General features: G+C 40.4%; 2 protein-coding genes across 3 annotated transcripts in view; both read right to left on the bottom strand.

Annotated features, from left to right (window-relative positions):
* Positions 1–206: 206 nt before the first annotated feature.
* On the bottom strand, positions 207–2,725 carry LOC126398998 (uncharacterized). The gene is made up of 2 exons (XM_050058698.1): positions 2,658–2,725; positions 207–2,619 (listed from the first exon to the last, which is right to left on the bottom strand). Exon 2 carries the CDS (start codon positions 2,084–2,086, stop codon positions 1,235–1,237), a length of 852 nt encoding a protein of 283 aa, XP_049914655.1. The 5' UTR covers positions 2,087–2,619; positions 2,658–2,725; the 3' UTR covers positions 207–1,234.
* A 6,913-nt stretch (positions 2,726–9,638) lies between these two features.
* atad2b (ATPase family AAA domain containing 2B) overlaps positions 9,639–16,143 on the bottom strand; it is a 135,894-nt gene continuing 129,389 nt past the window's right edge. For both annotated transcript variants that reach the window (XM_050058661.1, XM_050058662.1), the window contains exon 28: positions 9,639–14,772. In XM_050058661.1, coding sequence (XP_049914618.1) covers positions 14,731–14,772 — 42 coding nt within the window. In that variant the 3' untranslated portion in view covers positions 9,639–14,730. The remainder of the gene's footprint in view (positions 14,773–16,143) is intronic.

Genomic DNA, 16,143 nt, shown 5'->3' with positions numbered 1-16,143 from the left:
TACTATGACATTGTTACGAAATTTTTTGACATACTTTCCTATGGCATTTTTTAATGATTTTTTGTGGCATATCATACTATGATAATCTTTTAATTTAATATTTTGACGTAATGACTGACATTTTTATGGATTATGACATTTTGTCATGAACTGGCTCCGGGTCCAGGCAAAAGGAGGCAAAATACACAAAGGCTGGAGGTCACAAATGAAACAATTTATTAAATAATGTTATTTTACACAACAAATTAATGAGATGTGGACAATCAGTAAAATCAGTGATGTATGCAAGTGCCAGCATGAGTGGAATCAGATTCAGAATCAGAATTGGTTTTATTGCCAAGTAGCTTTTCACATACAAGGAATTTGGTTTGGTGTATTGGTGCATAACAAAGAATATAAAAAACATAGAGTAATTAGAAGCATACGTATAAAAAGGAAATACTATAAACAATTAAATATAAAATCTGAATGCAAATAACAATAATAATAATAATAATAATATAAATAATATGTACACTGTAAACATGAATAGGGTTGTGTACAAATAACAGTTGTGCAAAGAACAGATGTGCAAAATCAACAGAATGCAGTGTATGACAGGTGAATGACCAAGATAATGAAGAGATGTCCGACTGTGTGTTAAAGGGGGGGTGGGAGGCAGAGTAGGTGAGGGTCTCTGGTCTTGTTGATGAGGCCAGCTGCAGATACAAAGAAACTGTTTTTGTGGCGTGAGGTTTTGGTCCTGATGGACCGCAGCCTCCTGCCAGAGGGGAGAGTCTCAAAGAGTTTGTGTCCAGGTAGGGAAGGGATAAGCCACAATCTTTCCTGCACGCCTCAGAGTCCTGGAGGCGTGCAGGTCCTGGAGGGAGGGCAGATTGCAGCCAATCACCTTCTCGGCGGAGCAAATGATACGCTGCAGTCTGCTTTTGTCCTTGGCAGTGGCAGCAGCGTACCAGATGGTGATGGAGGAGATGAGGATGGACTCAATGATAGCAGAGTAGAAGTGCACCATCATTGTCTTTGGCAGGTTGAACTTCTTCAGCTGCCGCAGGAAACACATCCTCTGATGTGCTTTCTTTATAAAGGAGCTGATGTTCAGCTCCCACCTGAGGTCCTGGGTGATGGTGGTCTCCAGGAAGCGGAATGACTCCACAGTGTTGACTGGGGACTCATATAGGGTGATGGGGGTGGGCGGGGCTGGGTTCTTCCTGAAGTCTACAACCATCTCCACTGTCTAAAGAGCGTTGAGCTCCAGGTTGTTCAGCCTGCACCAGTTCACCAGCTGGTCAATCTCCCACCTGAAGACGGACTCATCCCCGTCAGAGATGAGTCCAATGAGGATGGTGTCGTCCGCGAACTTCAGGAGCTTGACGGACTGATGACTGGAGGTGCAGCTGTTGGTGTACAGAGAGAAAAGCAGAGGAGAAAGAACACGGCCTTGGGCGGATCCAGTGTTGATAGTCCGGGTGTCAGAGACATGTCTCCCCAGCTTCACGTGCTGCCTCCTGTCAGACAGGAAGTCAGTGATCCACCTGCAGGTGGAGTCAGGCACACTCAGCTGGGAGAGCTTGTCATGTAGCAGAGCCGGGATGATTGTATTTAAGGCAGAGCTGAAGTCCACAAACAGGATCCTGGCGTAGGTTCCTGGGGAGTCCAGATGCTGGAGGGTGAAGTGGAGGGCCATGTTGACAGCGTCTACAGACCTGTTGGCTCTGTAGGCTAACTGCAGGGGGTCCAGGAGAGGGTCAGTGATGGCCTTGAGTTGTGACAACCCGGTCTTGAAGCAGGCTGGCACATGGCATGTCTCCAGTGAGAAAATGGTGCATGGAGATGTTGCATGCTGAAAGAAAAGACAAATCAAATCAGTCAAACTAAAGAACAATGAGGGAGCTGAGAAAGCTGCAAGAGAGGGAGGCAGACTGAACAACCCAGCTTTGTAGGCTTGCAAGCTGATCAGCCCCGGTGAGCCAGCTTCCTTGTGATGCGCACTGCCAGCCCCACTACCTGCAAGGGGAGGAGAAAGCACAAGCACACCCAAAAGAGTAGAGACACAGGAGGGACCTTTTCTGGCATACCATAGTGACATTTTTTCAAGATTTTGGACGACATGCTATACTATGACTTTTTTTTTTTTTTAAAGATATTTTTTAGGACATTTTTTGCCTTTAATTGACAGGATAGTGAAGTGTGAAGGGGGGAGAGAGAGAGAGGGAGAGACATTCAGCAAAGGGCCACAGGCTGGATTCAAACCCGGGCCGCTGCAGCAACAGTCTTGTACATGGGGCCACCGACGCCCCATACTATGACTTTTTCCAGGATTTCAGACGTCATGCTATACTATGACTTTTTTCAGGATTTCGGACGACATGCTATACTATGACTTTTTTTCAAGATCTTGGACGACATGCTATACTATGACTTTTTTTTTTTTTAAAGATATTTTTTTGGACATTTTTTGCCTTTAATTGACAGGATAGTGAAGTGTGAAGGGGGGAGAGAGAGAGGGAGAGACATGCAGCAAAGGGCCACAGGCTGGATTCAAACCCAGGTCGCTGCAGCAACAGCCTTGTACATGGGGCGCTTGCTCTACCACTAAGCCACCGACGCCCCATACTATGACTTTTTTCAGGATTTTGGACGACATGCTATACTGTGACTTTTTTTCAGGATTTCGGACGACATGCTATACTGTGACTTTTTTTCAAGATCTTGGACGACATGCTATACTATGTCTTTTTTTCAGGATTTTGGACGGCATGCTATACTGTGACTGTTTTTAATTATTTTGGACGACACGTTTTTCATGATTTTTTATTTACATACTATATGATTTTTTTTTCTTTACTATGACATTTTCTATGGCAAACTATACTATGAAACTCAAAAGCTTGCTTAACCATGACCTTTTTTAATGAGATTTTGTGGCAGTGTACACTATGACATTTTTCCATTGACATACCACACCATGACATTTTCTAAGGCAAACTACACTTTGACACTTAATGCCATGCTTAACTTGGACATTTTTTGTGAAATTCTGTGGCAGAGCATACTATGACATTTTTTCATTCCCTGACATGCCATTTTACTTACCCTGTGTATTTTGGCAATCCTTACTGTTCCCTGACACCTGTAACTTATCCACCTGTGGACACAAAATGGCTGATAAAGGGAGATAAATGAAAATTACAAACAGTAAAATCACATCCTAATATCCCAGGCAGCTCGAGCCACTGAGGTGTGCAGTTTGCTGGATAATGAACCCACTCTTTTCCAGCCCTCTTTTTTTTTTTTTTTTGCAGAGGCTGAGAAAGAAAGAATCATGCGCGAAATACATTTGGGAAGCAATTACAGGCAGTGATCTTATGTGTAGAATGTATAACATAAATCATGTTGTCAGAGTTATTGATAAGCTGCACCAGCACACGCCAGGCAGCTGTTCTGCTACATTTAACTAAGTCTGACACGAGAGAGGAGGAGATGTGGGGAAGGAAGGGGGCAGAACAACAAACACACAGAGCTGCCAAAAGAGAGACACACTCAGCAACAGCACTATCTACAGTGCATGCTCCTGCACACAAGATGAAGTCTAGCAGGTCATCGTGCAGGAGAGCTGATATTCTCCCCTCGCTGCGTCCGGCCCTCTGCAGGGCCCACACCTCCCCTCTGTTTATCAGGAAGAGCAGCTCCAAGGCTTTGCCCCGCGCTCTCTCCATTTCGGATCAGCTGTGCTTCCTCTCTGAGTAGATTTAGGCTTTATGTAATAATCTGTTTCGTTCCCAACAGTGTTGTGAATTTGTGCAATAGGACTGCATGTTGCTCACTGTGTGTGTGTGTGTGTGTGTGTGTGTGTGTGTGTGTGTGTGTGTGTGTATCTGAGCGTGCACCTTATGTAAATGCAGATCGTTCCAAACCCCAATAGGAGTACAAAGCCCTAATCAGCTTACAGCCCAAGTTTTAATCCTCTCCGCACACAAACTCCTGTTTCTGTTTCTCATATCAAATGAGCACATTTGTAGAGATATTTGCTTTTTCATTAGTTTTCTCTCTCGCCCTCAAGAGGTACTGTAATGTCTGTGTGTTTTTTCTACTCCTACCTTGCAAAGTAGCCTTGTTGGGCATGTCGAGAGCACGTGTGAGTGATGTGAGACAATTTGAGGCGTGGCCCCTGGCGCAGCAATCAGCACGTTTATGGAGATGTTGTCTCCTAACTGGCTTTGTTGCCTGATCCCGATTGACAATAAGAGCAATATTCCCCCTGCTATGAGTCATAGATATCTCACATCACAGCCACATTAGCGCACACTTGCTTTCACCTACTTATCTTCCTGACACTGATTATCGCTCATTATTATTTGTTCCTAACAGTCAGTCAGTGTTTTCAATGGGAAGCAGCAGCAGCAGGAATACAATGGAGCTCTGACACAGCTGTAAGAGAGGCAACAGTTAATAAAAGGACAGTTCACCCCAGAATCAAAAACATATATATTTTCCTCTTACCTGTAGTGCTGTTTTTCAATCTACGTTGTTTTGGTGTGAGTCGCTGAGTCTGGGAGATATCAGCCGTAGAGATGTCTACCTTCTCTCCAAAATAATGTAACTAGATTGCACTCGGCAAAAATGCATTTGAAAAATTGAACAGCAACGTCTCTTTCCAGAAATCATGACCTGGTTACTGAAGATAATCCACAGACCTTGTTGTGTAGGAACTATTGTCTTCTACTGAACTACACCCACCAACTTTATCACTGTGCAGAAGTGAGCGTAAATCTACTCATGGACGAGAGGCTTGTGCTCATGACCACACACACATATATATACGTACAATTCTGCATTGATTGTGTCAGCCTGTTGCCGCCATATTGCATTTTATTGAACCCCAGGCTTTAACAGATCTGAGGAAAACTACATTCTCCTACTGTGCACCTTGGGTATGGAACAATCCTCAAAAAGCTTCAAAATTAGAAACAGTTATCCATTGATGAATTTAAGGGTATCATAAAGTAACTGGTGACAGAGACGTGCTTCTTCTCTTGAGAGGCCACTGTGTTTAAATAGTTGTATTATTGTGGATTTTTGTGTTAAATGTTGTATTTGTTGCATTTTAAATGTGTTCTGATTGGCTGCTACCTCGACCAGGTCTCTCTTGTAAAAGAGATTTTTAATCTCAATGGGACTTCCTGGTTAAATAAAGGTTAAATAAATAAATGGTACATTTTTTTCTGGATTAAAGGCATGATAACACTGATGTTTCTCAACTGATTTCAATGAGATGAGTTTTAATATTCATGGATTCATGATCTAAATGTAATCAGAAAAAAGTTTTGTCTTTGGTTAATTAGACTCTCAATAGCTAGGCCATAACCACTGCTGGATTCTTAAGAACATGTGTGTGTGTTAATGAACGTTAATATTATGTGGTGGAATTCATCGTCACAGAGACTTATAAAACTCAAATTGATACACCTGTATTTGGCCTGTTTTCCTTAGTTAATGCTTGAATAGACGTAAATATTTAATATAATCATCTCCTTAATTTCAACAGCATATCTTCATGTTTCACCACTGCTCATTTTAGAAAGACCACCACAAGAATTCATGTTCTTTGCTTAGATAATCAGACAATGGAGAGATGGTTGTTTCTGGCTGCCAGCTATAAGCTAAAGCTAACATAGCTAGTGTGCTAACGTTAGCGAGCCTTTGTTTTCCCAGGATCATTCCTGCTAGCAGAGGAGAACCAATCTGAACATGCATTATATCAAACAAAAAAGAACATGTTTTCTTGCAGTGGACTTTCCAAAATGATCAGTGGTTAGAGTTTTAATATTTAGTTATGATCAAGGGGTTGATATTTGCTAGCTAGTACGAATGCTAGTTGCTAGCTACAGGGACGTCCCCACAAGTATTTACCCAAGGAAAATAAGCCAAATCCATGCATTACAAGTTTGAGGTTGTTGTTTTTTTTTTTAAATTCCTTATGACGATTAATTTCTTTAACACCATGCAAGTAATTCAGTTCATGTAATTCTAACAAACACTCATCTTTTGAGTGTCCAGCTGCAGTTACATAAATACTGAGATTATAATTACCTAGAGACAAAACTTTTTTCCCCACTGGTTGCAGATCATAAACTCATGGATATAAAAACAATTCATTGCAATTGTTTGGGGAATGTAAGAGTTGTAGAACTGCAGCTTCCCTTTTTACTAACATTTGTTTACAGGCAAGTCTTACTCACTCCAATATGGTGGCACCATTGACATACAATCCAGCGGCTGATTAGGCATCTATGTTTCTACATCTATGGTCCTGACACAGTGAGATATTAACATTAATGGCGTCCTCCTCGACTGAGCTGTAAAATTAGCTAGATGGTGCTAGGTGAGCTAGAAGTAGATGTGTACTTAGTTCTGCTCAGTGATACAGTTGGCGGGTGAAGTTGAGTAGAAAGAAAATAGTTGGTACATGAAATTGCTCACAACAAGGTCTGTGGATTATCTGGAGTAACCGGGTCATGATTTCTGGAAAGAGACATTGATGTTGTTTTCTTTACCAGGAATAGACAACTCACAATGTCACGATATCCAAAATCTAAGAGGATATCGATCTAAAAACATATGTAAAATTCTAACTTATTAAAAGCAAACTAAACAGAAATCTTTGTGTACCTGTGCAGCGCTGTGATCCTGGACGGGAAGATCTACGCCACAGGAGGCATCGTGAGCAGCGAGGGTCCGGCCCTCGGCAACATGGAGACCTTCGACCCTTGCACCAACACTTGGACGCTGCTGCAGTCACTGCCCTGCCCGCTCTTCAGACACGGCTGCGTGGTCATCAAGAAGTACATTCAGAGCGGCTGAGGGCGGCTCCCACCCCATCACACTGGGTTGACGGCAAACACCAGCTGAGCTCCAGTTGTGGGACGATGTGCGACGGCAGCTTTAGGGCCGGGGCCAGCCGGTCGGCGACCTCTGGACTTGACGCCAGCATCCATCCACTCTTGTTACCTGTCCCACCACCCAAAAAAGCCCTGTGCAGAATGTACTCATGTTCAACTACTCAGCCATGTCAGGTGACGACGCCTAACCTCCAGTACTGTATGTGTCATGGTAGTAGTTCATCCTCTCATCCAACAGGCACAGGGACCCTCTTAGTAAATTACTTGGTTTATCGATAGTCATCTTTGTTTCAGTTCTGTCTTTTCCAGATGTCTGTAAACTCACCACCTCCTTGTTTCTTTACTCTACTCTGACTCAGCGCAGTGAAAGCCATCGCAGGTTCAGACTTTTGTCCCTTTTTGAGAATTCTGTTTGACAGGTTTTTCCAGTCATCCATTAGAGAACAGCTTCTTCGTGGCGTACGAACGTTTTTCAGTAGTGACATCTACAGGACAGGAGGAGAAGTAAAAGAAAGGAATCAACTGACTGTTTTCCTCTTTATCAGTGCGTGTGACGAGTTTCTTCTCTCTCCACCGTGTCAGGAAACTGAATTCCTTCAGTGAGTGTGGATTTATGAGGTGATTTAAAAAACAGATTGTGAACTCTGTGTAACCCGGTTCTTTAAACGACTCGCTAAACGTAGGAAAATCTATAAAATCTCTGTCAGGTAGGGTTTAAAAAGAGAAAATCTTTATTTTTCTTTCTTTGTTCTTGTGAAACTCCAGCCTGATGGAGATATCATCTGCAGGGTGATTGATTCACACTCTCTCGCGCTCTGGGACAAAGACAGCACTACTTTTAGAGAGAGAGGGAATTCCTCCTTCCGCTGACCTCCGATCAGATGTTTAACTTGGGACAGTTCCTCCGGAAAAAAAGCACAATAATCACCTGTGACTGTTATCATAGTTATCTGTTGATCCATGTTTTATGTCTCTCATCTGTATCCCTCCCCCCACCTTCTTTTTGTTTTATACAACGTGTGTCATCGCAACCCACAGATGATTCTGGGTTGGTATTCTGTAAATACAGGAAGGAAATATGTATATTTTAAAAACCTGAAGGCAATTCTGTATAAATGTTTTTAGAAAAAAAAACTGATAGGTTGGATTCAAAATGGTATGTCTGTAAATCTGTACCCAAAAAGGAGAAATTAACAATTGTTATTATTGAAACCTAATACATATACCAGAACATGAACACGTTGTCGAGTCTTTTTTTGCTGTCCTGTATCAATGAATCAAGACTGTGGTAAAGTTAAAGGTTATCTGTAACTTCTAATATGGATTAATTAGGGCTGGGCAATATGAAGATATTATACAGTTATCGAGATATGAGACTATATATCATCTTAGATTTTGGATATCATATTGTGAAATGGCATAAATGGGGTTTTTCCCCTCGTTTCAAAGGCTGCATCAGAGTAAAGTGATACAAATTTATCAACTAACAGACTTATTTGTGTCAACGCTTGCTTTAACCTACTTAGTTGTTATTTCCACATTATTGATGATTACTGATAAAAAATCTCATTGTGTTGACTTTTTTTTTTAAAACAAAACCATAGTCATCCATACAACTTTCTTGCATTAAACAGGTATATGGTCAGAAATGTTACGTTCAATTTTGTCTCCCACTCCTAGCATTAATGAAGTGCTTTTGAGGACACTTAAAAATATCAAGATATATACCGTATATCGAGATAACTGAAAAATATTGCCCAGCCTTTGTATTAATGTTCCACTGAGTGAACGGATTCTAATGTAACTTAAAAATTAGACCTTCACCAACTTTACTGGCTGCCTGTTGGCTGATTTCTATGTGATGTTCTCGGAAAATCCTGAGGATGTGTCATTATTCGCACTAGCAATTGCCTGGAATCTTTTTCAGTAGCACTACAGCGCCAACAGTGTGCAACGCTAGCTAACGTTAGCTAAGATACAGAGTTGGCTAACATCAACTAAAAAAAGAAAAAGGAAGTCTGGTGAGTGCAAAACAACCACCCCGCTGAAATTAGTGGACCACACAAGAAGTACGTAGTGCACATAGTTTACTACTTTGAGGTGTACAAACAGAAGTATGCAATTTGAAAAATGCTACTATGACAAACAGTGTTGATTTAGCCAATAATAAATAACGTGACGGTACAAAGCAAAGGTGTGTAATGATTGCTTTTCTACTAGCTAAGGGCAAAGCAAAGCAGGGTGGCTAACAAGCTATCTGTAACCTAAGCTAATGTTAATCAGCCAACAGCTAGCTGTAGCTACGCAGCATGGATCTTGCGTTGGTTGCTCTGTCACGTTAGCCAAAAATCTGCAAATGGCAAACTGGTTTGTATCATGGACCCAATGGTCCAAATGACACATATGAACATCACAGATAAGAACATTATTCTTGACATGACTGCTATGACAGCATTTTATCAACAGGATGCAGGTCTCGTGTATGTTACGTCACTGTTTTAGCCACTTGCTTAAGAGGATGCTGACTGCTAACTTAACGGCCAACGGTGTCATTAATAAAATTTCCTGAAAGTTACATACAAAAGCGCTCAATCGATGAAGGTCGGCTAAGTTTCTTGTTCACTACCTAACAAAGTACATTTTTGCATATAAATTCCCCTTGGAAAGAAGATGCAATTAATTGGCGTCTAAATTCCCATTTGTATGAATTTAGAGTAAGAAAATTCAACACTTGAAATATACAGTTTGCACCTTTTATTCAAGTATATCACAGCAGTTTTATTTGAGAAATACAGTAAATGTTTCATTTCAAATATAACTTACACTAAAGTAACAATTGCGAACAGATGTGTTAAATACACAAACGAACAGAACTGACAAAGCTATGGAAAGTCTCGACTAAAATTAACCGTGAAAAAATAGGGAAGAACAAAGCAATTGAGGATAGAACAAACCCTTTCCCTTCTGCATACTGGACTAAGTAGTCTCAACTACCAGACAAAAATTGGTTGTTAGTCCAAACTGGCTACAATTTATAATAAGAAAGGAAGATCACAATGTATGACATTTAACTACCCATATTTATTTCCATAAGTGTTTCTAAAATTCATAAAAAATAACTCTTTTGGCAGAAAGTGGAGACAAAGTGAACAACATTAGAAGAAGGTTAAATCTGGTCCTGTTTGTCTTCCTGGGATGTACCTACACAGACACTACGTTTTAAATATCACTTCCGTCCTAATGTTAGTCTCTTCCAGTATGCCACAGTCTGTAACCACTTTTAACGAAGAAAACACCAGAACAATCAAATAAATAAAAAAAGTTGAAAGGGCATGTTGTCGCGTGTTGAACCTGAGAGACCTGTAAACCCTTTATTCCCCCGCACACGCCAAATAAACCTGCTACACAAACGCTACGCAATTCAGCAAAAATTGTTAAAACGGACGCGCGATTCGTTAAATTTCAAACGTACAAAAAGACAATTGACTGAATATTAGGTGTAAAACGTGTTTAATAATAAATAATCAGAATCATGAGATGAAACTGCAAAAAAAGCTCAATTTGAAAAAAAAAAAGGATGGATGTGTATAAAGAGGCAGAAAATGCTCTCTGTAGCTTCTACGAAGGTATGGGGGGGTGAAAATATCAAAGTGGAGCAGTTCTAGGAAATCTCAGTCATGGTACAGTAGAAATTAAGAAAAAAAACCTGAAACTAAAGCATTAAATATACAGTCCATGAAATATGCTTAAAATGTATGCAATCATCATCTGGCTCAAATGCAAACATACATAACAATCGGAGAGATTTAAACAACTCTTGGATTACTGCAGCAGCCGTGGTTTCACTGATCTGGTACCTTTGATGGTACTGTAGATGTTGCAACAGTATTTCGGAGGGGAGGAAAAAAAATACTGTTTTTGTACCCAGTAAACAGTTTTCGCATTAAAATAAATTAAGCTGAGGTAGCGTTGGTTTTTCTCTCTGCAGTAGTCCAAGTGCTAACCTGTCATTGCCAGTTTGCATATGGTCTTTGCTTGTGTCACCTAGAATCCGAGAAAAAGGCAGAGGTGAGCTGGGATCAGAGTTGCACCGAGGGCGGGGGGGTTTGAGGATCGGACAAGAGTGCTTTGAGAGAAAGAAGGGGCCTTCTCCAGCCTACACCTGCTCAAAATATGGCATCTCCCAAAAAAAAAAAAAAAACCCACAACAATGCCATGAGAACCTTATAAAGCTTCAGCAAATATACCTTCATTTACTGCAGTCAGAAAACATACTATGTGAGAGTCCAGCTTCTCTCGTTTGATGTCGAGAAAAACATGAAATAAATCCATAAAGTCAGTACACATATGTAAAAGGAGAAAAAAAAATCATGTAATGCTTTATACACCTTAGTGACGGGCACTGCCTAGAATGGCCTTGTTCATTGTGGATTCACAACCAATGCAAAAACAACTCAAGCAAAGCATCTTGTAGAAAAACAAACGTAAAAAATAATCATCAAATACAAACATAACACGCAGGTTGTCATGACCATCTCGTAGAACATTTTCATAGTTGAAGCAGAATTCCTGTGAACAGGCACCATTGTGTCAGCACCTTTTTTTTTAGGGAGCGGGATAACACTTGGCACGGTAAATCGTTTTGACTCCTAATTTATTTTTGCATATCGAAAACTGAAGAAAAGCTGGTGTTGTCAACCTCTCCGTACACCTGCTGTCCGCTCAGGTGGAGACTGACCTCCCAAACAGCTCTGGGTTTAAACGGGGCATGAATACATTTAAACATTTCAAGTGCTTTAGACGTATCTGGCCGCACACTGACACAGCCACAGAAGGTAAGTGTTATCAAAAACTTTATATGGAAGCTAATAAGAGACCAAAGTATTTTAACAGCTTTACGTCTTTTTACATTCAAATTTAAACACTACTTAATTCAGAGCATTGAAATATTTTAATTTGAAAACCATATATCTGAATTTTTATGTCCTGCATCACTTCTTTGAGATGACAATACAAAATTTCTTGATTTGCAATTACAAAAGCTTAATTTGAATAAATATGTTTTCAATGTTTTTGAGGTCAGATCCAAAAATTCAACTTTCAGAGTTAAAAAAATATATAGATTTTTGACTTGAATTTTGGATCTGAATTTGAGCATTCAAATTTGACCAACATGAATCTATGAAGTTCTGAAACTTTGATTTTGGGATAATTTTTTTTTTTTAATTCATGTATTTAAAATCAAAACATAACAATTCTTGATTTGCATTTTGAAAAGCTAAATTTGAATATGTATTTTTTTTTTTTTTACGTTCCTCAATTTAAAAAAAATCTTTTTTTTTTTTTTTTTTTTTACATTTTTTTTTTTTTTTTTAAAGGATTTCTTGACTCCTTGACTTTTGTATTGGGGTTTTTTTTCCTGAAACTTGAATTTTTGGATCTTAATTTAAGAACACTATAAAAGTATAAATTCAAATTCAGCTTTTGAAATTGCAAATCAAGAAATTCATGTTTTCATTTTTAAAGAGATGGTACAAAAAACCCAGTAAGAAAGCAGTTGCTTTTTAAGAAAATAAATAAATAAATAAATACAAATGATATGAAATACAAAAGGCCTTTTCTTGTAGTCTAGCACTCCATCTACTCATTGAGCTTTAGCATCACATCTCAGAGCACTATATATTGAAAGGTTGTAAAAATTTAAATGTTTTGTATTGTAAATATCCCGCTTCTCATTTTATTTTTGGTTTGCTCTACTGACCGACTACTGCCTTGATGCATTAACATGCTGAAACAGTGCCCAACACCCACCCTCCAGTGTCCACCTGTTAGCTAACGTTAGCCTTGTCCACTTTAAACTGGACAAACGAAATGGGACATGTGGGACTTTGCTAGCAGCATCACTCATTTAGCCATTACCACTTGCAACGCCATTGCTGCAGTAAATGGTGGCCACCTTCCAATCTAAGCGGGTTCATTTTGAGTGGCAAAACCTCTTTAGGACTGTTAACTATGTTGGCACCATTAACCGTGCTGACACTGCAAACAGTATTAACAAAGCTAACAGTCGTTATTAATGCTGTAGGAGGTTTGCGGCTCAAAATCACCGTGGCAACCTGGCGGAGTGTTTCCACAGCAATGCTGTTGGGTCAGAATGGTGTTACAAGCAGTAATCACCTAATGAGCAGTGCCGTTAGCTAACGTTAGCTTCCACCAGAGCTGGGTGGTGCGCAATACAGTCAACTGAAGAATATAAAAACATTAATCTACAGAGCAGTATGCACAACCAGTCAAAAATATTCTCAGCTACAAACCGATTAATGATTAAGTACTGATATCCCTAAAACTGATAAATTCAGACACTTGGTTTTCAAAGTAAAATATTTCAGTGTTAGTGTTAAAATTTCAATATAAAGTTTTCAGTTGCTTTTAAAATATTTTTGTCTCTTATCTGCTTCCATACTTTTTGTATTCCTCAGATTTAAAATGTTTTTTTTTTGGCCCAGGTTGGAGATGTTTAGTCAAGATATGTTTTAAAACGACCTAATAACATGTAAATATATGTATTTTTGCTTCAAGGTCACTGTGACCTCAGTGGTTAGGACCCACCCCCAACTTGGAGCCTGTTCATTGTCACAAGTAGTAAATAAAAAATCCTGCTAAATATATCAGAGTTTCATGTGAGGTTTTAAATAAGGCACACACTAGGCAGTGCAAACTCTTTGACGCATTCCAATTTGTACTGCTTCCAGTTCCTCAGCCGGGGTGTTGCTAGGAAAATCAACTGGCGGGCACAGCTTGAGCGGGAGGGAAAACATTCAGACTGTGAATGCAGTGAGGAGGAGGGGGGTTCAGCTACCACACAAACTACTTAGGACATGACAATCTGCTAAGACTGTGAACGCCAGAGGTGGTCTATGAGCGGAGTGGTTGTACAGCTGACCTACAAGCTTGTTCACCAGTAACTCTGAGACAAACGCTGAGGGGGCTCTCCACCCCCGACGACTGCTGCGTTGAAGAGGACATAATCGGTTCTAGTCCTGCTGTGCTAACCTCGACGAGTTTGTGTTCACACTGAAAACTTCTTTGTAAACTATTGTTCTGGGTGAGTATCCTTGACGGCGGCTCAGATATTGAATTAATCAAGTAGCTTAAATGGCAGAAAAAATGAGCCGCATAATAGCGTGGTAATAACTGGCCTATGACGAAGCATTCCACTCGAGGGGGGAAGATGGGCTCAGCAACGTGGTTCAGTGATTCAGAACATTATCTGTCCTCATCTCCTCTCGGCACTCTGCATTCACACTTCTGCTGGTGGTGATCTGGGTGAGTGTGTGTGTGCATTTTCTGGGTGTGTAGATAAACTTGCATACCCAAGTTTCAGGGCATGTGTGAGTGTGTACTATGCGCGGCTTGCAGGTTGCGATATGACATCACCCGATCTGTTGGTTTTGCTAGTCATCCAAGTTAAGAAGTAATCCCAAGAGCAGCATGGATGAAAGTTAGGATAGCACCCGAGTAGCACCAGGGTTGCCCGTCACCGTCGGTGTGTGTGAGTGCGTGTGTGACTGACACACCTCCAGGAGTTTGGTTGTGTAGAATGGGTCTGGATCTGGCCAGGTTCCTGAGACGATAGCACCATTGAATGTCCTCAACGTCGTCCTCGTTGTGTCCCCAACCCAGCAAGAAGAGGGTGCTGGATTTTCTGTGTGTGTTATTGAGGGCTGGACTCAGAAGCTCCTCCACTCTCTGTCTCTGTCTCACTCAGTCTGTGTGTGTCTTTGTGGTCCCAGGCTGTTCAGGATCTACCTGATAAGGTCTTCTCTCCGTCTCACAGGAATGTATCAAAATGCTGGATTCTCTCCTCCATCTCCTGCAACACACACATAAACACACGCTGCTTAGCCACAACCAACACTGCAACAACTCAGATGTGTGCATAAAGCATCTGTGCGCCATGGATTTCAATATTACTTGGAAATTTCCCACAGCAAACAACAGCTTTCACCATGATAAATGATGTAAAATGAAGCAAAGCTGTGCTGGAATGAGACAGGCGATTTTTCTCAGCGTGAAAACAGCAGAGTTTGACACTGACTAAATCTGAACAGAGCCGGAGGAAGAGAGATGGATATTAGCCTGCGATAGACCATGATTAATGCCTTGAAGATGTTACACTGCGCGTGTTCTCTCATCTGAATGGCTGAGTCATTGCGACAGACGCCACAACAAGATACCAATTTTAACATCTGCAACAAAAGTGATAAACTTTACAGTAAAAAGCAACTTTACTCTTCTGAAGGGAGGTAAACTTTTCCAGGACGGAACTTTTGCATCTCACACCAACATTATATCAACTATTAGCAGACAATATAATCTGCTTTTTTAGCTAACAGGTACTCAAATATAAAGTGCTGTAGTGTTTTGAATGTCAATCACTGGAAACTATTTGTGATACTTTCTAAAGTCTTTCTGTAGCCGAGACAAAAAACGTGGGGCCCAGATATAATGATCATTGAGGCTGAGATTATTTGTTGATCAACTGATTAAATGTTGTCATTTATTTCTGTCATTTTTAAATAAAGAATTTTAGAAATCCGCTGAAAATATGAGTAAAGCCCTATTCGCACGGGATTAGTATTACCTGGGGACCTCTGGTAATTTGTAATAACTGCGGAGGATGTCTGTGATCTTCATCCCGTGCGAATGCGCCATGTCTGTAATTTGTAAAGTAAAAATTCCACCGCAAATTACCTACTATATTTCGCCAAACACAGACATCCCGTGATAATACTAGTCCCGTGCGAATCTGCATCTCAGTGATTGGGGGTATTTTAGTTGTTGTTTTTATTGCATGCCTTTTTTCTACCTCTTTTCTGGTTGAATTATGGAGGCTGTGGTGAAAATTATAAATGACAGTTTTGACAGCATTTTAGGTGCAAATGCAGGAGTCTCATCATCTCGGTACACAGTATGGAGACCCATTCGCAGAAACATTAAGCTCAGATCCGTCAGAAGAGCAAAATTTCCCGACAACAACTGCCCACTGTTCTGAAGTCCCGTTGCTGCTTTGTCATTTTATTTACTGTTGCCATGACGACTAACACATACCACGTTAAAAGTGATCATTTTAACACAAACCATAAGCTTTCCATAAACCTAACCAAGTGGTTTTTGTGCCTAAACCTAACGAGACAATAGCATTGTTACAACATAAGCTTTTAACAGTGATGCATAAGGGTTT

This window comes from Epinephelus moara, chromosome 12 (genome assembly GCF_006386435.1).
Source record: "Epinephelus moara isolate mb chromosome 12, YSFRI_EMoa_1.0, whole genome shotgun sequence".
NCBI lineage: Eukaryota > Metazoa > Chordata > Actinopteri > Perciformes > Serranidae > Epinephelus > Epinephelus moara.
The sequence above is the reverse complement of the archived record's forward strand: the minus strand, read 5'-3'. Positions and strand labels throughout refer to the sequence as shown.

Excerpts from the sequence above, each read along its gene's own strand:
- LOC126398998 (XM_050058698.1), bottom strand. The coding sequence starts at position 2,086 with ATGTCACTATGGTATGCCAGAAAAGGTCCCTCCTGTGTCTCTACTCTT.